This window comes from Carcharhinus amblyrhynchos, chromosome 31 (assembly GCF_965287045.1).
Source record: "Carcharhinus amblyrhynchos chromosome 31, sCarAmb.v2.hapA, whole genome shotgun sequence".
In the NCBI taxonomy this organism is placed as follows: Eukaryota; Metazoa; Chordata; class Chondrichthyes; order Carcharhiniformes; family Carcharhinidae; genus Carcharhinus; species Carcharhinus amblyrhynchos.
Window position 1 is genome coordinate 19,675,447 of NC_137354.1, and position 20,954 is coordinate 19,696,400.

At 46.4% G+C, this 20,954-nt stretch overlaps 1 protein-coding gene across 2 annotated transcripts in view; it reads right to left on the bottom strand.

The window, feature by feature from the left end:
* The window catches only part of LOC145360420 (transmembrane protein 150A), a 96,242-nt gene that overhangs the window by 31,136 nt on the left and 44,152 nt on the right, over positions 1–20,954 (bottom strand). For both annotated transcript variants that reach the window (XM_080215621.1, XM_080215620.1), the window contains 2 exons: positions 14,692–14,775; positions 10,908–10,975 (listed from right to left, as the gene is read on the bottom strand). In XM_080215621.1, coding sequence (XP_080071747.1) covers positions 10,908–10,975; positions 14,692–14,775 — 152 coding nt within the window. The remainder of the gene's footprint in view (positions 1–10,907; positions 10,976–14,691; positions 14,776–20,954) is intronic.

Below are 20,954 nucleotides of genomic sequence, written 5' to 3' on the forward strand. Positions count from 1 at the left end.
TCTACCCGACGCCGGGATTGAATCTGGGTCCCTGGCACTGAGGCGCACCAGTTCTAACCACTGTGCCGCACGATATAAAGTCATTTACATAAATTGTGGATAGTTGAGGTTCCAGCATTGATCCCTGTGGCACACTACCCGTTACACCTTGCCAACCTGAAAATGACCCATTTATGCCTCCTTAGAGTGTCTTAGAGATTTGCAGCATGAAAACAGACCCGTCGGCCCAACTTGTCCATGCCGCCCTTGTTTTCAAAACCCCTAAGCAATGTGTCCCAATTGTCCACATTTGACCCATATCCCTCTATACCCATCTTACCCATGTAACGTCTAAATGCTTTTTAAAGACAAAATTGTACCCGTCTCCACGACTAACTCTGGCAGCTTGTTCCAGACACTCACCACCTTCTGCGTGAAAAAACTGCCCCTCTGGACACTTTCATATCTCTCTCCTCTCACCTTAAACCTATGTCCTCTATGGGAATCTTTGGGAAAAGATATTGACCATCGAGCTGATCTGTGCCCCTCATTATTTTATAGACCTCTATAAGGTCACCCTTCATCCTTCTACGCTCCAGAGAAAAAATTCCCAGTCTATCCAGCCTCTCCTTATAACTCAAACCATCAAGTCTCAGTAGCATCTTAGTAAATCTCTTCTGCACTCTTTCTAGTTTAATAATATCCTTTCTATAATAGGGTGGCCAGAATTGTACACAGTATTTCAAGTGTGGCCTTACCAATGTCTACTCTCTGCTTCCTGTTTACCATCAATCTTCTATCCATGCCAACATGTTATCCCCTACACCATGAGCTTTTATGTTTTGTCAGTTCACCAAATGCCTTCTGGAAATGAATCTGTCAGTGTAGTGCTGTCATTGGTGTAATGGCCATTTACTCCTTCCCTGTACTCCTCTGCTGCCCACATCTTCCTCCTCCAGCTCAACCTCCCCTGGCGTCCCACCCTCACAGCTCCGACTGCAGGTTCTTCTCACTGGGGTGTGGTTTGAGAGACTGCAGGCCCACTGAGGTGAGAGGGGAGGGTGGGAAGGTTGTAGCTGTTGGTGGGGGTGTGGGGAAGTCGAAGCAAGTCCCTAAGACACAAGAGAAACAAGCAGACACAGAAGTGTTCACATCCTGCGTTTCTTCTTCTAGCTCCATACCCCCACTGCACCCCAACTACCTCACCTTCGTCTACCTCCCCCCCTACACATGCGCACACAGGCACACGTGTGTGCACATGTTCTGTCAACGGAAAGAAAGAAAGTTATATCTAAAAATAAATCACATACCATGGTCTGGCAAACAAGCGCAGTGGCACAGTGGTCAGCACTGCTACCTCACAGCGCCAGGAACTCAGTTCAATTCCCAGCTTGGAGACTGTGTGGAGTTTGCACATTCTCCTCCTGTCTGCATGGGTTTCCTCCGGGTGCTCCAGTTTTCTCCCACAGTCTGAAAGATGTGTTGGTTAGGTACATTGGCTGTGCTAAATGCTCCCTCAGTGTACCCAAACAGGCACCGGAGTGTGGCGACTAGGTGATTTTTACAGTAAGTTCATTGCAGTGTTAATGTAAGCCGACTTGTGACACTAATAAATAAACTTTAATTGGGGGCTGAGTTTTCCAGCTTCACTTGTCCCAAAACTGGAAAATCCCGCCCGAGGTCAACGGATCTTTCCATGGTCCGCACCTCGCCTGCTACAATTCCCATGGTGGGCACAACGGTAAAATTCACCCCAATATTTTTGACATTGACCTATAGAGGACTGAAAGTGCAATGCCTCATTAACCCCAGATGTTTCTGATTCTATACTTACTGCATACCCCTGTGTACATCAATGGGGCTGAAGTAGAAATGGTCAAGTGCTTACATAGAAACATAGAAGATGGGAGCAGGAGACCATTTGACTCTTCAACCTGCTCCACCATTCATCACAATCATGGGTTCAATTTTTTTGTGTCCAGGTCCCTCCATGCCAACACTATAGTTAAGAAAGCCCACCAATACTTTCCCAGAAGACTAAAGAAATTTGGTATGTCTCCTACAACTCACCAACATCTAAAGATGCAGCATAGAAAGCATTTTTTTTTTGGCTGTACCACAGCTTGGTATGGCTCCTGCTCTGTCCAAGAAACTGCAAGAAACTACATAGGGTCGTGAACGAAGCCCAATCCATCACTCAAACCAGCCTCCCATCCCTTGACACTGTCTACACTTCCCGCTGTCTCAGAAAAGCATTTAGTATGATCAAGTCCCCAGGGACACCAAACCTACTCTCTTCCACCTTCTTCCGTCGGAAAAAGGTATGAAAGTCTGAGGTCCCCTACCAACCCACTCTAGAACAGCTTCTTCCCTGTTGCCGTCAGACTTTCGAATGGACTACCTCACATTAAGTTGATCTTTCCCTACACCCTAGCTATGTCCTCTACTCTCTCCTTTCCTTCTCTATGTATGGTATGCTTTGTCTGTACAGTACACAAGAAATAATACTTTTCACTGTATACTAATGCATGGACAATAATAAATCAAATCAAATCAATAGAGGGGTTAAATTGATAACAAATAACAGAGTTACATAGAGGGAATAATGATACATGTTTATTGCAGTGTTACACCGAGAGATTAAATAAGCGCAATGATCATATTTCTTCACCTTTTTCTCAGTTTCGTTGGCCATGTACATTAGAACAGCAGCCAAAACATTACATAAATGCTGACATTAATCTGAGAACAATGAAACGCTGTTCTTGAACGAGATCTGATAAGGTGCTCCAGAACAGGCAATAAGTCAGCTCGAGTTCACTATCTCTGGGGGGATAAGTAGATTACAGCACAGAGTCTTCATTCTGTAATCCCGCACAACCCTCAGTTTAAAATCATCCCCCGCATAAACATCAGACGCTTTTCTCACGTCCCACGCTCCTGTTTGTCCACTAATGTGCGCTGAATTTCATCCTTGAGAAACTACCTTGGATGATAGAACGCAGAGCGAGCAAGAGGCCTTTCAAACATCATCACTATATGCTGATTTCTCAGACCTGGGGGAGAAACTCCAAAGCATGTAGCTCAGGCTACATTGTCAATTCAAAATCCACTGCAAAAGTTGTTCAACTAAACCTGCTCGGAGTTAAAAATCCAGCCGTGAACACTTTGCGCGGAATTCTCCCATTTTGAGGGTCGGGTAACTGTGGCAGCACCTGTCCTGTTGGCCTGAATCGTGGGATTCCATGCCAGATTTGGCACTTGGAATCTCATTAATTATGCACAGGGGAATTCCCATCCAAATAAAGAGTGGGTGGGGTGGGGGAGATGCGGGGAGGCTGGCAGACTCAAAGGTCCCGACGCCATATTTAAACACCAGTCCAGCACACTCATAGGAACAGAGGAATCAGGAGTGGGAGTGGGCCATTCAGCCCCTCGAGCCTGCTCCGTCATTTAACAGGATCATGGCTGATCTTATCCTGGTCTCAATCCCGCTTTCCTGCCTGCTCCCTCTATCCTGCTTTCCACAGAAACACATCTGTCTCTTTCTTGTTGGTTGATTTTTGCCTCCAGTGCACTCTGAGGCATGAGCTCCACAGGTTCACAACCCTCCGAGAGAAGCAGTTTCTCCTCCTCCTCAGTTTTGGACCTACCTCCTCTCACTCCACAGCTGAGATTTTCCAGCCACACTCACCCTGAAACCTCACCTGAGGTCAACAGACCTTTGCGTGATTCACCCCCTCACCCGCTCCAATTCCCATGGCAGGTGGGATGGGAAGATACCAGTGTATACCTATCACCTCTTGTTCCAGACTGTCCCATAAGGGGAAATAACCATTCAACATTCATCTTATCAATCCCCTTTAACATCTTATAAACCTCAATCAAATCCCCCTCATTCCTATGAACTCCAGTGAGTACAAACACAAGCTATCCAACTGCTCCTCGTACAACCTTTCATCCCCGGAATCAATCTGGGGAAAATCCTCTGAACTGCCTCCAATGTCACCACATCCTTCCTCAAAAAAAGAGACCAAAACTGGACACAATACTCCAGATGTGGTCTCACCAACACGCTATACAATTCTAACATTTCTCAACACTTAAAATCTAGCCTTTTTGCAATCATTCATCTCACTTTCTCCAGCCCCGCTGTCTTCACCAGAGCGTGCAGGATGTCAGGACCCCAGAGGGAAAAGGTGGGCACCCTCCAGAAGGCAGCCGCACCACCTTTCACTGCCAAGACCCCCGCAGCCCTCATCCGGGGAGCCTGGGCCCCAACGGCATGTCCACGATTCAAGGGACAGATCAAAGAATCACACGAACCTCACCTCTCCGGCCTGGGAAACCATGGCCTAGGAGACCAGTGCAACCCATCCACCAAGCACCATCCAGTGTGGGGTGGGGTGTGGGGGAATGATCTTACTCACCCCATCAGGGTCTGTCCTCTCTCACCTCCCTCCACTATCAAACTCTCAGCAGGGCATCGTGTACTCAAACAGCAACTCCCTTCACGAATCTCACACATTCAGTCTCGGGAGACACGTATCAACACTCACTCTCTCAACAAGACTTTCACAACACCATCACCACAGCTGTCTTGGGAACAGCATGGTGGCACAGTGATTAGCACTGCTCCCTCACAGCGCCAGGGACCTGGGTTCAATTCCCGGCTTCGGTCACTGTCTGTGCGGAGTCTGCACATTCTCCCCGTGTCTGTGTGGGTTTCCTCCAGTGCTCCGGTTTCTTCCCACAGTCCGAAAGATGTGCTGGTTAAGTGCATTGGCCATGCTAAATTCTTCCTCAGTGTACCCGAACAGGTGCTGGAGTGTGGCGACTAGAGGAGTTTCACATTAATTTTGTTGCAGTGTTAATGTAAGCCTTACTTGTGACACTAATAAATAAATGTTAAAACTTTTGTTGCTCCAATTCCAATCTCTGTCCATTCTGAGGTGGGCTCACCACACACAGGGGGCTTACATTTCACTCCACCTTTGCTCCAACCTCTCCCATCACATCTCTATCTCTAGTCCCCAAACAGGCCAAACTCAGCAAGAACAAGCCCAGACTGGGGGAGGGTGAGGCCGGGGGGGGGTGCAGCGTGGTGGTGGTGGTGGTGGAGGAATGGCAAAGATCATTACTCTCCATGAACTCAAGGAGGCTGTGACAAGGTTCACTGGTGAGGATCTGGATCGCTCCTGTAATGACACAGAGTTTGGCCTTGCTCAACAACCTAGTGCGGGGCTCAGCTCCAGCACATCACCCCATCCTGCAGTTCACTCTGCAAGCCATGTTCTGAGTTAGCTTCAACTCCTCCACTAACGCTGTTCAGACTACGGGGAACTAGCCAGTCCAGCAGCTCCCCAAGTCCACTAGGGGGTGTAGCCTCAAAATAAGGGGTAGCAGATTTAAGATTGAGTTGAGGAGGAACTTCTTCACATAAAGGGTTGTGAATCTGTGGAATTCTCTGCCCAGTGAAGCAGTTAAGGCTACCTCATTGAATGTTTTTAAGGCAAGGATAGATAAATTTTTGAACAGTAAAGGAATTAAGGGTTATGGTGAGCGGACGGGTAAGTGGAACTGAGTCCATAAAAAATGGGCCATGATCTTATTGAATGGAGGAACAGGCTCGAGGGGCCAAATGGCCTACTCCTGCTCCTAGTTCTTGTGTTCTTAAACATCTATACCCATCTTAACCACGTAACTGTCTAAATGCTTATAATAGACAAAATTATACATGCCTCTACTACTACCTCTGGCAGCTTGTTCCAGACACTCACCACTCAGTGAAAAAATACGCAGTGTATTTTCCAGCAGCAGAGGTGGCCTGCCATTGGCTGGCGGTGGGATCTTCCAGTCCTGCTGATGTCCATTGGGTGTCACTCCCCATTCTCCATCGGAGAATGTGCCGTAGGGTGAGCTCGCCATCAGCAGGACCAGAAGATTCCGCCAGCAGGGAAGGACTGGAAAATTTCAGAAGTGAGTTGAGTTTACATGAAGTCACAGAGAGTAACTGTGCGGGGGAATTGGGGAGGCCCATCGATATAGATAATGCCACATTGAGAAATGAAGGAGCTGAGGGAGGGGGTTGGTAAAGGAATCCTAAAATTCTGGAGTGTACATTTTCCAAAAATGTGCCAAACATCTTTGCTTGGTTTCGGGGAGCATTGGTTGGAACATGCAGTGGGGATTGTAATGTTTATCGGGGCAGCATGGTGGCACAGTGGTTAGCACTGCTGCCTCACAGCACAACAGGCCCGGGTTCAGTTCTGGCCTCGAGTCACTGTCTGTGCTGAGTCTGCACATTGTCCCTGTGTCTGAGTTGGTTTCCTCCCAAAGTCCAAAGATGTGCAGATTAGCTGCATTGGCCATGTTAAATTACCCCTTAGTGTGTCCCAGGATGCACAGGTTAAAGGGATTAGTGGGGTAAATGGGTGGGGTTACGGGAATAGGGCCTCGGTGGGATTGTGGTCGAGTGGCCTCCTTCTGCACTGTAGGGATTCTAGGAAAAAGAACTGGCCGTTCCATTGAGTGTTAAGGGGTCAGGGGAACAAAGCAGCCTATTCACCACCTCAAACATCCACTGCCCACCCACCCTGCCCCCCTTTGCAATGACGCACTGTGTATAATAGCCTGAACCTGTTGGGCTGAATGGCCTACTTCAGCAATGTAAAATTTGTTTTGTTGTTTCCTAGGATTTGGGAAGCATTTGTTGCCCGTCCCTAATTACCCTCGAACTGAGTGGCTTGCTAGGCCATTTCAGAGGGCAGTTAAGAGTCAACCTGTGGCTCTGAAGTCACGTGTAGTCCAGGTAAGGATGGCAGATTTCCTTCCCTGAAGGACATTAGTGAACCAGATGGGTTTTTTACAACAATCGGTGATAGTCTCTGCAATGGTGAGTGTGAAATTAACTTTCAATTCCAGATTTAATTAATTGAGTTCAAATTCCACTAGCGGAACATGTACCCGTGTGTCCAGAGATACTAACCCGGCTCTCTGGATTACTAGTCCAGTGACATTTGAAATTGCCTCCCATGGTATTGCTCGCTTGACAAGACCATAAGACATAGAACATAGAACACTACAGCACAAACAGGCCCTTTGGCCCACAAGTTGCACCGATCATATCCATACTTATCAGGCCATAGAGCTATCTATAACTGCAGAATTAGGCCACTCAGCCCATCAGGTCTGCTCTGCATTCACTCGTGGCTGATATTTTTCTCATCCCCATTTTCCTGCCTTTTCCCCATAACCCCTGATCCCCTTATTAATCAAGGACCTATCTTTCTCTGTTCTAAAGACATTCAATGACCTGGCCTCCACAGCCTTCTGCAGCAAGGAGTTCCACAGATTCACTACCCTCTGACTGAAGAAATTCCTCCTCATCTCTGTTTTAAAGGATCATTCCTTTAGCCTGAGGTTATGCCCTCTGGTTCTAGTTTTCCCAACTAGTGGAAACATCCTCTCTATATCCACTGTATCCAAGCCTCGCAGTATCCTGTAGTTTCAATAAGTTCCCCCTCATGCTTCTAAACTCCAATGAGTACAGACCCAGAGTCCTCAGCCATTCCTCATACAACAAGCTCTTCATTCCAGGGATTATTCTTGTGAACCTCCTCTGGATTCTTTCCAAGGCCAGCACATCGTCCTTAGATATGGGGCCCAAAACTGCTCACAATACTCCAAATGGGCTCTGACCAGGCCCTTATACAGCCTCAGAAGTACATCCCTGCTCTTATATTCTAGCCTTCTCGACATGAACGCTAACATTGCATTTGCCTTCTTAACTGCCGACTGAACCTGCACGTTAACCTTAAGAGAATCTTGAACATTGACTCCCAAGTCCCTTTGTGTTCCTGGTTTGTTCTATGCTTAGCTGCTAGGAGCAAACTATGGTCAATTTGCTTTGTCCTTTTTAGGCCAGCCCCCAACGCCTGCCCTACAGCAAGGCTAGGCATACATCCGTCATTTTGGAGGGTGACAGACCCACACTGGGAGCTTTTTGAACATGTCATTATGTGAGGAATTGAGGTCTGAGATCTTCCCCGCTCCTGATCTTGTAACGATACTGTGCCTTAAAGAAATGTATTTGAGTCAGGTTTTTGGGCAGAATTCTTTTTTAAAACTGTCTGTTCTAACACTGGTGCCATTGGGTCTGCATCTGGCAACCTCTGTTGTTACTGCAGCAGCATAATTGTGCCTAATTGCTGGAGTGTTTGCTTTAATCTGGAGTACTACTATCATCATTTTGCTGTTTTCTCCTGGGGTTTTGCAGAGTAGTGCTTGATTAGACTGATTGACAGCAAAATCAAGTGGAGCTAGGTTTACACTGAGAAATCAAGCTCACTCTGCTGTTTGAGTTCTTTGGAGAGCGATCACTCTCTCAGTGTTTCTTTTCTGTCTGGATTTTGAGACTGGGATCTATCAGGAAATAAATCTCTTTCTTTGAAGTTCTGCTGTTTGGGGATAGATCTTTCTCTGGGGGTTGCTGTTTGGGAGTCAGAAGACAGGTGCCCTTCTCTATCTGTTCAGAGGGGTTGATAAGATGGCAACTAGCACCCACAGGCGCAGATCTCTTTTGAAGAGGGATTAATGTCTATGTGAATACTGCTTACATTAGGACCACAGATGATAGCTAACTATTAAGAATTGTGCCTTGTCATGTTTAAGTATTTCCAATTGGTAAATGTTACACTAATTCTTTTGTTATATTTTAATGGTGTTGTTAAATAATATTTGTTTTACCAAAAGCTTCCCAGTGGGTCAACAGAATCATACCCGGAGTGGAACACCTTATCCTCACACTAATGCCAAAATCAAAAACGGAAGTTGCATTTAGACTAACGTCCTAACATATCTTGGGGTTCACTATTTTGGTCCCTAACAATATTCTGATGGAGGCAATGATTGGTGAAGCACTTGAAGATGTTTGGACCTAGGACACTGAGGTAATTGACCTCCAACAACCATAACCATGGAACTAGTGGCAGCACAGTGGCACAGTGGTTAGCACTGCTTCCTCACACTGCCAGAGACAGGGGTTCGATTCTGGCCTCAGATCACTGTGTGGAGTTTGCACCATTTTCCCCACATCTGCATGGGTTTCCACCAGATGGTCTGGTTTCCTGCCATAGTCCAAAGATGTCCTGTTAGGTGGACTGACTATAATAACTTGTCCTTTGGTATCCTGGGATGCGTAGGTTAGAGAGATTAGCGTGGTAAATATGTGGGGTTGTGGGGATAGGACCTGGGTGGTATTATTGTCAGTACAGGTTTGATGGGCCAAATGGCCTCCTTCTGTACTGTTGGGATTCTATGATTCTACCTTCCTTTTTTTGACAGGCCTGGGGACCTACAGTCTGTTCTAACACCAGTGGCGTTGGGTCTGTATCTGGCAACCTCTGTTGTTACTGCAGCAGCCCGACTCCCACTGACTTTGGCTGGGATTACCCAACAAGTGGGCCTTTCAATCAACAATTTCCTTGGTGGAGGGGGCTGGAAAATTTACCCCACGATGCCACGCTCATGAAATGCTGCCATTCTTGTTCTGTGTGCCCCTGAGTTTTGTGAGCACCACTCATAAAGGAAGCACACTCTGTTTAACAACTCCAGCCTCCCTGGCTCCCAGCTTCACTTGTTCCCAGGCTCTAACATCAAACGTCATGGAACTTAACAGCAAAGATGGACAAGTTTCCACAGGTACAGAATCCTGAACAGAATATTCCTCACGTCAAGCATTTAATAATGATCAATTTACCGCAACTGATATTTTGTTTGATTTCTTCCTTGTGTGACTGTTGCGAAATTGGCTACCGTCTGCTACCCATTCCTGACAGATACAGCTCCCCACAACACCTGCATATTTAACACCTCAACAGGTACAGAAGTATCTACTCTCAACAGCTTGCATTTATATAGTGCCTACAAGGAGCAAAAAGCACAAGACCGTAACCAGGCAAATAAACCCCAAGCCACTGGGGGAAACATGAGGTCAGGTGATCAAAAGCTTGCTCAAAGAGACAGGCTGGGATTCCCCCCTCCACCAATGCCCTTTCTCCCAATCACACCCTCTACCCTGCAAATCCCACCACCCACTCTCCCCACATTCTCTCCCCACCCCCATTTCCCCACTAACCCCCCCATCCCCATCTTCTCCCCACCATACACCTTCCCCTGCAAATCCCACCACCCTCCACCCTCTCTCCCCAGCCACCCCCCACACCTACACCACCCCACCCCACACACGGCCATCAACATTGAGGTCAAAGAAGTGGGGCTTTCACACGAGTGCGGAGTTGGAGGAACGCAGAGTCTTCGGACAGATCAAGGCTGGAATTCTCCAACCTCGCCTTCACCAGTCGATTCTCCAGTCACACTGCTGTGAACAGAGATCTGGCTGAGCTCCAAGTTCTCCGTTCTCACTGGCAGCACAGTGTGCATGACTGGAGAATTCCAGCCCAGCAGAGGGAAAGGCTATGGGATTTGAACAGGAGGTTATGAATTTTAAAAATCGAGGGCGGCATGGCTGCCTCACAGCACCAGGGACCCAGGTTCAATTCCAGCCTTGGCTGACGGTCCGTGTGGAGTTCAAATCCTTGCTCAATGTTTAGCTTAGTTCAGCAAAAACTTGTCTGGGCAGAGGGAAAAAGAATTGGGGGGGCAGGGGGGCAGAATAGATCTTATCTTGTTATTGTAAACACACAATGGGCAATGTGCTGATAGGCACTGATATTACAGACAAACAGGACTGCTTAAACAGACATAATAACCCAAGTCCAAGCAACATGAATTTAGAGTTCGCGGAACCTTTCGTTCACCACCACAGAAAGATAACGTCACATTGTTTTCACATGCGGAACATTCAAGTGACTGATACACTCAATGAGCCAACTTCTGTTGCAATGTGGTAAAAGCACGTTACTCACCCATGAAAGAACCGACACTACAGATCAGGCTGAAGAGACAGCTCTCTGGAGGGAGGGTACCACACTTACTGTAAGGAGGAGGAGGGGAGAGAGAGAGATTGAGAAAAGATACTGAGTGACTATTCCAGGAGCTCTTGTACAAACAGAACCAGCAGTCCCGTGAACTTCCACCCAATTCTATTTCTGCTCCGGTTTCCTGGAAGGGCAGTTCAGGAATTTCAGTCGCTGGAGTAACCAAAACATTTGGATTAATTAAATTCCCAGTCTGAGCCAGAGAGGGAGAGGAAACGAGAGCATGAGCTAGAGAGAGGGGGGGGGGTAAAGAGAGAGAGAGAGGGGTTGACAGTGGAACATAGATAGATAGAGCGAGCTACAGAGAGCGAGAGGGAGACAATGACAGTCGGACATAGATAAAGAGAGAGAGAGAGGGGATGACAGTGGGGCATAGATAGGGAGAGAGAGAGAAAGACAGAGACAGAGAGAGAGAGACACACACACAATACAGTGGAACATAGATAGGAAGAGAGGGAGTGAGCTACAGAGATACAGTGAGGATGACAGTGGGACATTTAGAGAGAGACCGAGAGAGAGAGAGAGCGACACACACAGAGTGAGCTACAGAGACAGAGAGAGAGACACACACATAATGACAGTGGGACAGAGAGAGAGAGAGAGAGAGAGTGCATGAGAGAGCTACAGAGAGAGAGGGGTGACAGTGGGACGTAGATAGAGAGAGAGAGAATGAGAGAGAGCGAGCTACAGAGAGAGAGAGAAAGAGAAAAAGAGAGAGAGAGGATGAGAGTGGGTCTTAGGGAGAGATAGAGAACAGAACATTCTTTTGGCACAAAAAAGGCATTCTCTTTCTCAACTTTTCTCAATGTGTATCTTAAAACAACCAGAAAAGCAGTTAATGAAGGTACAGGGGTAGCAATAATCTTTTCTACTATTTGCGTTTATAACCCAGAGAAGCAAAGATCGAAATAAAGAGAAACAAAAGGTTCAGCAAAGAATTCACGTCATTCACATTCTCCTGTTAGGAATTTGGATGTTAACGAGGTTAACAGTGAATTTGAGATGGCAACAAAAATAACAAACAAGTAACAAGCATCCTGAGGAATGCTGAGATGTGATTTGCCCGGTAACAAGATTAGCAGGCATCCAGAGAAATTGAAGTGCGATTTTAAATATCAGAAACATTATTTACCAGAGATCGGGGAGGTGGGTGGGGGGAAGGCTATACAAAATTGATAACTTCTAAAGGAAGGAATTTGAGTGATAGACAGCCAAAACCAGGGGGTGGGATATCAAAGTGGCTGGACAGTATAATTACTGGCACTCTCACTGGGGAAGGAGGCTAGTTTTCCATCCAACAGCCAGGCAGGCCAAAGTCTTCAGAGCAGCTAGTTCCATCTCTGATCAGAGCCACGGAAACCTGTTCCAACTAATGTTTAGAGCACAGGCAGGTTGCAGATATTGTCTACTCGATTTCACAGGCGTAGACATTTTCCCACATTTGTTCATCGCCTGCATTGTCTGGTGACTATGAGCTGGATTTGACTTAAGAGTTACTAAACTGAAGAATTACTAAAGTGGATGCTGTTTGGGAAATGGGTGTCCCAGTGAGTTCAGGGAACGTGGGTATATTTTGTTAACAAGAGATAACAACACATAAAACTGTGTGTTTAGTTATTACGATACTTAAGTATATTAGCTTTTCTCATCATGCATTTTTCTTTTCTTTTACTTTAATAACAATTCTTTATTAATTGTTTACGCTTTGACTGGATTGGTTCCTCACTGCATTGTTCCTCATATTATTCCAAACAAATATATATCAATAAGACCCAATGTTTCGAGCTATCTTTTGGGGTTTTGAGACACTCTTGCGGGTAGCATCAATGACATTCTTAACACTCCTCACCAAATGGGCAGCACGGTGGCACAGTGGTTAGCACTGCTGCCTCACAGCGCCAGGGACCCAGGTTCAATTCCGACCTCGGGCGACTAGCTGTGCGAAGTTTGCACATCACCCTTGTGTCTGTGTGGGTTTCCTCCGGGTGCTCCAGTTTCCTCCCACAGTCCAAAGATGTGCAGGTTAGGTGGATTGGCCACGCTAAATTGCCTCTTGGTGTTAAAGAACTGCAGGTTAGATTGATTGACCATGGTAAATTGCCCCTTAGTATCGGGGGATTAGCCAGGTAAATACTTAGGGTTACGGGGTTAGAGTCTGGGTGGGATTGTGGTCGGTGCAGACTCGATGGACCAAATGGCCTATTCCTGTACTGTAGGGATTCTATAATTCTATAAAATCAATAGGTGTATTTTATAGTTAAAAGACTCAGATTCCAATCCATTTTCTCTCCTGTTAACAATGTAATCGGCCTTTTTATCACTCAGTTATGTCAAGGTGACACAACCCTGTAGTTTTATTTGTTAGGAATGTACTCCATGGATATCAGAAGAAACAAGGGGCCTGATTCCCCCATCCCAACACGCATGTTCTTTGGTTGACGGGTTGAGAGAACTGCATTTCGGCCATTTCGCAGGATTTGTGCACGCGTTACCGACAAATGCGCGTCTCCCAGAGCCGGAGAGAAGGCGCAGTCACTGCCCAGTGGCAAAGTGCCCATGCCCAGGGGGTACCTTGGCACTGCCCACCAGCAATGGACAGTGCCAAGGGAGTGGGGCCTATTGTGGGCAATTGATAGTGATGGGAGGTCCCGCTGCCACTCTGCAGATAGGACCAGTTGGGGCTGGAGGGAGGCTAATGTTCTGGGCGGGCTGGAGGTCTGTCAGGGGCCTAACCAGTCTCTCTTCATAGCTGAAGTGGTTCACACTGCGCAACTGGCAATTCCCATGAGAATTGGAATCGGTTTTCATAGTACCACACAGCACAGAAAGAGGCCATTCAGTCCACCCTGCCTATACTGGCTCTTTGAAGGAGATAGCCAATTAGCTCCATTTTACCAGCTCTTTCCCTCCTGCTTTTCCTTCAATCCCTTTTTGAAAGTTACTATAGAATCTCCACCAGTCAATGTGCTGAGGATTAGAACAACTCATCACGTAAAATCTTTCCTCTCATCCCATCCAAGTCTTTGCCATGTAACCTGAATCTCCATCCATTGGTTGCCAGCCCTCCTGCCAGCAGGAACCATTTCTCCTCGTCTGCTGTGGGGTTAATTAACCAAGCCATTACGGAAAGATCAGGAAATTTGCAAATGCCCACCCTGCATTCCTTTTCCCTTCTAACCCCTTCAACTTCACTCCCAATCAAATACCAGTTAAAACTGTCCTTTCAAATGTCCAAAGACCTCTGCCTCTTGTTCAGATGAACATTGCTACAGCTACTACTTTGTCAAACCACCCCCTCAGCTCCATCTACACTGCCCTTGCCCCCATTGTAATGATTGCTCTCTCTCACCCAGGTCACTCAACCCCCACCCCTCAGGCCTTCCCCAAGGCACCTCCCCCCTCTCCGCTCACCAACTGCAGACTTGAACATTTACGATGACGAACTGGTTCCGCCATTTACTGCCGGATCAGACCGGATCCCCTGACCATCGCCAACTGGCGTTATAATAATAAAACAAAAGCCAATGATCTGTCAAAGCCAAAGGGGGACTTGAAAGAACATTTAAAGAGGAGAAACATGAGCTGGGGTGTGAGTCTAATTAGATAGCAGTTTCAAGAGCTAGTACATGCACAATGGGCTGAATGGTCTCCAGCTGTGCTGTACATTTCCACAAATGCTGGAGTCAGTGAGCTGCAATGGACATTCTCTTACCTGACCAATGGGATGTCGTCCAAAGTGCAACATCCTTTGGGTTCACCCTGCACTGTGACCACACCACACGATTCATTGTAGATCCTGCAAAGAGAAAGGAAGATTGCTGTGAGCCTCGAGCTTTACACATCCCACACTGAGACTGGAGGCACAATGGAAAACCATTTTCTCTTCCTCAGCAACCAGTCCCCTCCTCTCAGGAGTCCAGGACACCAGATTATAAAACAAATTTTACTTCCCCTGAACCGGCTAGCAAATGCTGAGGGAAAAGTTACAAGTGTCAGGGAACATATATCGATTGTGTTTATTTATCAGCTTCGCTCCAGGTGTTATACTCTGAAGAGAAAGCAGCACTGAAATATCTTAAACCAATGAGGAACCATAAAATCCCTACAATACAAAAGGAGGCCATTCGTCCCATCGGCTCTGCACCGACTCTCTGACAGAGTATCATAACTAAGCCATGTCCCCCGCCCTACCCCCATAACCCCACACACTTCCCAGGACCAACTGACTTCACTTACACATCTTGGGACACTAAGGGGCAATTTAGCAATGGCTAATCATGTAACCCACACATCTTTGAATCTAAGGGACAATCTATCATGGTCAATCCACTTAACCTGCACATCTTTGGACACTAAGGGGCAACTTAGCATGGCCAATCCACCTAACCTGCACATCTTTGGACACGCAGGGGCAACTTAGCTTGGGCAATTGACCTAACCTATACATCTTTGGATACAAGGGGCAATTCAGGTTGGCCAATCCACCTAACCTACACATCTTTGGAATGTGGGAAGAAACCGGAGCAGCTGGAGGATGCACAGCAAACATGGTTAGAATGTGCAAACTCCACACAAGACAGTCATCAGAGGCAGGACTGAACCTGTGTCTCTGGCACTGTGAGGCAGCAGTGCTAACCACTGTGCCACCGCGCTGCCCAGATGAGTTTTTATGGCAATGGTCATCATTAAATTTTTAATTCCAGATGCTTTATTGAGTTTAAATTACACTAGTTGCCAAGGTTGGATTTGAATCCAGGTCCCCAGAGCGTTATCCTGAGGATTGCTAGTTCAGCGACAATACCCCCCCACCATGCCTCCCCTTATATGAATTACTCAATGCTACAATTCTCTTTTTCCTTCAGATCACTTAAGAGAAAGTCCAGTTGCTCTTTTAACCCAACTCAATGTTCAAATTATGGAAATAGTATCAGGACGGTACTTTTTCCAAAACAGGCCAGAATCTCTCTGTAAATTATTGCCACAATTGACAAGTCATGGCACATCATGATGTGGGAGTCAAACACAAGAGAAAGACGCAATGTGGCCAATGTTCTTGGGGTTCTTTGGGCCAGGTTGGGAAATTTGCCAATGTTTCAGTTGAGTGTTGTGTTGTCTATTATATATAGCCTCAAGATAACTGGCAAAGATACCAGCAAGAAATGAAAAGGATTTTGTTTAACTGGCCAAGTTGTGTGATCTACACTTTACACAGCCTGCAAGAATTGGGCGGGGTTGGGGGAGGAGAAAACATGTTCAAAGGCAAGTTTCAAGAAGGAATTTGAGATTGACCGAACGATTTACAGGACAGAGATCGGGACAGCAACAGATCGGATGACTCTGGAAGGGCATAGAAAGAGGCCATTTGACCCATCATGTCAATGAATCTAAAAACAGGCCCTCCGCAGTCTAATGCCACTTTCCAGGCTTACCCCGTAGCCTTGCAGATTACAGCACTCGAGGTGCAAATCCAGACAGTTTTTCAATGAGTTGAAGGTTTCTGCCTTGACTACCCTTTCAGACAATGAGTTCCAGATCTCTCAACTCTCTGGGTGAAGGATTTTTTCCTCATCTCCCCTCTAATCTTTCTACCAATCATTTCAAATTTGTACACCCTAGTCACTGACCTCTCTGCTAAACTAAATAGGTCCTTTCCATCCACTGTATCCAGGCCCCTCACAATTTTTGTACGTCTCAATCAAATCTCCCTTCAGCCTCCTCTATTCTAAGGAGAGCAACCCCAGCTTATCTAATCTTTCCTCATAGCTGAAATTTTCCAGCCCTGGCAACACCCTCATAAATCTCCTCCCTTACTAACGCAGTTACATCTTTCTATAATGAGATGACCAGAACTGCACACAGTACTTAGCTATATGAAACATTGCTTAAAGTTTAAAGTAAAGTTGATTAACTAATGTCACAAGTAGGCTTACATTAACACTGCAATGAAGTTACTGTGAAAATCCCCTAGTCACCACACTCCGGCGCCTGTTCGGGAACACTGAGGGAGAATTTAGCATGGCCAATGCACCTAATCAGCATGCATTTCAGACTGTGGGAGGAAACTGGAGCACTTGGAGGAAACCACATAGACACAGGGAGAACATGTAGACTCCGCATAGTCAGTGACCTAAGCTGGAATCAAACTTGGGTCCCTGGTGCTGAGGCAGCAGTGCTAACCACTGTGCCACTCTGAGGTTGGGCTGCATTTGGAGTATTGCATGCAGTTCTGGTCACCGCACTACCCGAAGGATATGGAAACTTTGAAGAGAGTGCAAAGAAAGTTCACTAGGATATTGCTTGGACTCAAGGGTGTTGGCTGTGAAGAGAGGTTGAATAAACTAAGATTGTTTTCACTGGAAAGACAGAGGCTGAGAGGAGACCTGATTGCAAAATTATGAGAGGAATAGACAGGGTGGATAGTCAGAGGCTTTTTTCCAGGGTGGAAGTGTCAATTACAAGGGGTCATGATGTGGATATGCCGGCGTTGGACTGGGGTAAACACAGTAAAAAGTCTGACAACGCCAGGTTTCAGTGCAACCGATTTATTTGATAGTAAACTCCGTAGCTTTCGGGGTTAGCCCCTTCGTCAGGTGAATGGAGAGCTCTGGCCTCAGACAGAACATACAAAGCACAGACAGTTTACAGATTACTGATTAGAATGCGAATCTTTACACCTAACCTGCTGTTCAAGTCTTAAAGTGGCTAACAATGTGAGTGGAAGGAGCACTGATCACAGGTTATAGAGATGTGTATTGTCTCCAGACAGTACAGTAAGTGAGGTTTTGCAAACCCAGGCAAGTCACGGGGGTTACAGATAGTGCGGCATGAACCCAAGATCCCTGTTGAGACCATCGTCATGTGTGCGGAACTTGGCTATCAGTCTCTGCTCAGCGACTCTGCGCTGTCGTGTGTCGTGAAGGCCGCCTTGGAGAATGCTTACCCGAAGGTCAGAGGCTGAATGCCCATGACCACTGAAGTGTTCGCCAACAGGAAGGGAACAGTCTTGCCTGGTGATTGTCGAGCGATGTTCATTCATCCGTTGTCGTAGCGTCTGCATGGTCTCCCCAATGTACCATGCTTCAGGACATCCTTTCTTGCAACGTATCAGGTAGACGATGTTGGCCGAGTTGCAAGAGTATTTACCGTGTACCTGGTGGATGGTATTCTCACGTGTGATGATGGTATCCATGTCGATGATCTGGCATGTCTTGCAGAGGTTGCTGTGGCAGGGTTGTGTGGTATTGTGGTCACTGTTCTCCTGAAGACTGGGTAGTTTGCTGCGAACAATGGTCTGTTTGAGGTTGCGTGGTTGTCTGAAGGCAAGAAGTGGGAGTGTGGGGATGGCCCTGGCGAGATGTTCGTCTTCATCAATGATATGTTGAAGACTCCGGAGAAGATGTCGTATCCTCTCTGCTCCGGGGAAGTACTGGACGACGAAGGGTACTCTGTCCACTGTGTCCTGTATTTGTCTTCTGAGGAGATCGGTGCGGTTTTTCGTTGTGGCGCATCGGAACTGTCGATCTATGAGTCAAGCGCCATATCCTGTTCTTATGAGGGCATCTTTCAGCGTCTGGAGGTGTCTGTCACGATCCTCCGCATCTGAGCAAATCCTGTATACAGAGGGCTTGTCCATAGGGGATGGCTCCTTTAACATGTTTAGGGTGGAAGCTGGAGAAGTGGAGCATTGAGAGATTGTCTGTGGGCTTGCGGTACAGTGAGGTGCTGAGGTGACCGTCCTTGATGGAGATGCGTGTGTCCTCAGACATATTTGTGTGTATCTGTGTGAGAATGTATTTGTGTGTGTGTATGTGCGTGTGCGTGTGTGAGAGACAGTATTTGTGATTACGTCTGAGAGTTTATGTGTCTGTAAACATGTTTGCATGTGAGTTTGTGAACATGTGCACATGGGTGCCTTACTGTGTCTGTTTGGAAGTGTGTTTATATATATAGTTTTTTGTATCTGTTTGTGCATGTTATTGTTTGTATGTGTATTGATTCCGTTTGTATGTTTTTGTGTGTGTGAACGTGTGTATGTTTACATATGTTCGTGTGTGTGCATGGTAATGCACGTTTGTGAGTCTTTGTGCATGTCCTTGTATGCATGTGTATGTTTGAATGTGTGTCTGTATGTGTGTTTAAGTGCGTGTTAGTATGTTCATTTCGGTATGTGTTTGTATGTATGTTTGTGTGCGTTTATGTGTATTAGTCTATGTGTTAGTTTGTGTTTATATGTTTGTTTGTGTTTCCTCCCCCATATACATTTCCCAGTTGTAAATCCCTCTAATTCTTTCACTGGCTCATCTGTTGGTGTGTTTTCAGCACTTTCTCTTCCTATTTCCCACTAGTCTCAGTTTTATTCCACTCTGCGTTTGGCACAGATAGAAACAGAACAAGTTGAGACAGGTTTTGAGGCATTACTTAAACTTGGAGGGTTTTAAGTTATTTCATTAGATGCTCACTAATAACACTGAATCCAGGCTGCAAGTTGAGTTGTTGAAATGTTTAACAGTGATTAACTGAAGCAGTCTGTGTCCAAATACAGCAAAAGCTGGACAATCTTCAGACTTGAGTGGGCAAGTGGCAAGTTACAAGTGCCAGGCAGTGACCATCTCCAAAAAGAGAGAATCTTGTTTTCTCCCCTTTGGTTACTTTCCCTTGACATTCAATGGCATTACCAGCATTGAATCCCCCACTGTCAAAATCCAGGGTGGGTTACCACTGACTAGAAACTGAACTGGACCAGTCATTTAAACACTGTGCAGGAGCAGGTCAGAGACTAGGAATCCTGCAGCAAGTAACTCACCTCCTTACTCCCCAAAGCCTGTCCACCATCTACAAGGCACAAGTCAAGAGTCTGATGGAATACTCCCCACTTGCCTGGATGAGTGCAGCTCCAACAGCATTCAAGAAGCTTGACACCATCAAGGGCAAAGCAGCCCACTTTATTGACACCACACCCAGACACATCCAGTCCCTCCACCATCAACACTCAGTAGCAGCCGTGTTTACCATCTACAAGATGCACTGCAGCAACTCACCAAGGCTCCTTAGGCAGCACCTTTCATCCTCTCGATCTCTACCGCCTCGAAAAACAGGAGCAGCAAACTTACGGGGAACAACACCACCTGCAAGTTCCCCTCCAAGCCACTCACGATCCTGACTTGGAAATATAAAGCCATTCCTTTCCAATCGCTGGGTCAAAATCCTGGAATTCTCTCCCTAACAGCACTCTGGATGTACCTACACCACATAGACAGCAGCGGTTCAAGGTGGCAGCTCACCACCATCTTCTCAAGCGGCAATTAGTGTTGGGCAATAAATGCTGCTCTAGCCAGCAATGCCCACTTCCCATGAATGAATTTAAAAAAACTCATGAGGGAATCAAAACCATTTTCCCCAGAATCCTTCCCCTGTCCACCATTAGGTTTTGATTCTGAGAAGGCAGCATTCATTCTGATAGAGAAGATTCTGGAGATATTCATTATCTTCAGTAAAAGTGGACAAAACATGAGCACGCTATCCTGTACCAACTCTCACTCTTATTTATGTTCACTGTGCTCACTGACATATAGTCATAGAGACTCACAGCATGGAAACAGGCCCTTCGGCCCAACTTGTCCATGCCACCCTTTTTTTTAATAACTAAGCTAGTCCCAATTGCCCGTGTTTGGCCCCATATCCTATCTAACTGTCCATGCGCTTTTTAAAAGACAAAATTGTACCCGCCTCCACTACTACCTCTGGCAGCTCGTTCCAGACATTCACCACCCTCTGTGTGAAAGAATTGCCCCTCTAGACCCTTTTGTGTCTCTCTCCTCTCACCTTAAATTTATACCCTCCAGTTTTAGACTCCCCTACCTTTGGGAAAAAATGTTAACTATTTTGCTGATATATGCCCCTCATTATTTTATAGACCTCTATAAAATCACCCCTTAGCCTCCTATACTCCAAAGGAAAAAAGTCCCAGTCTATCCA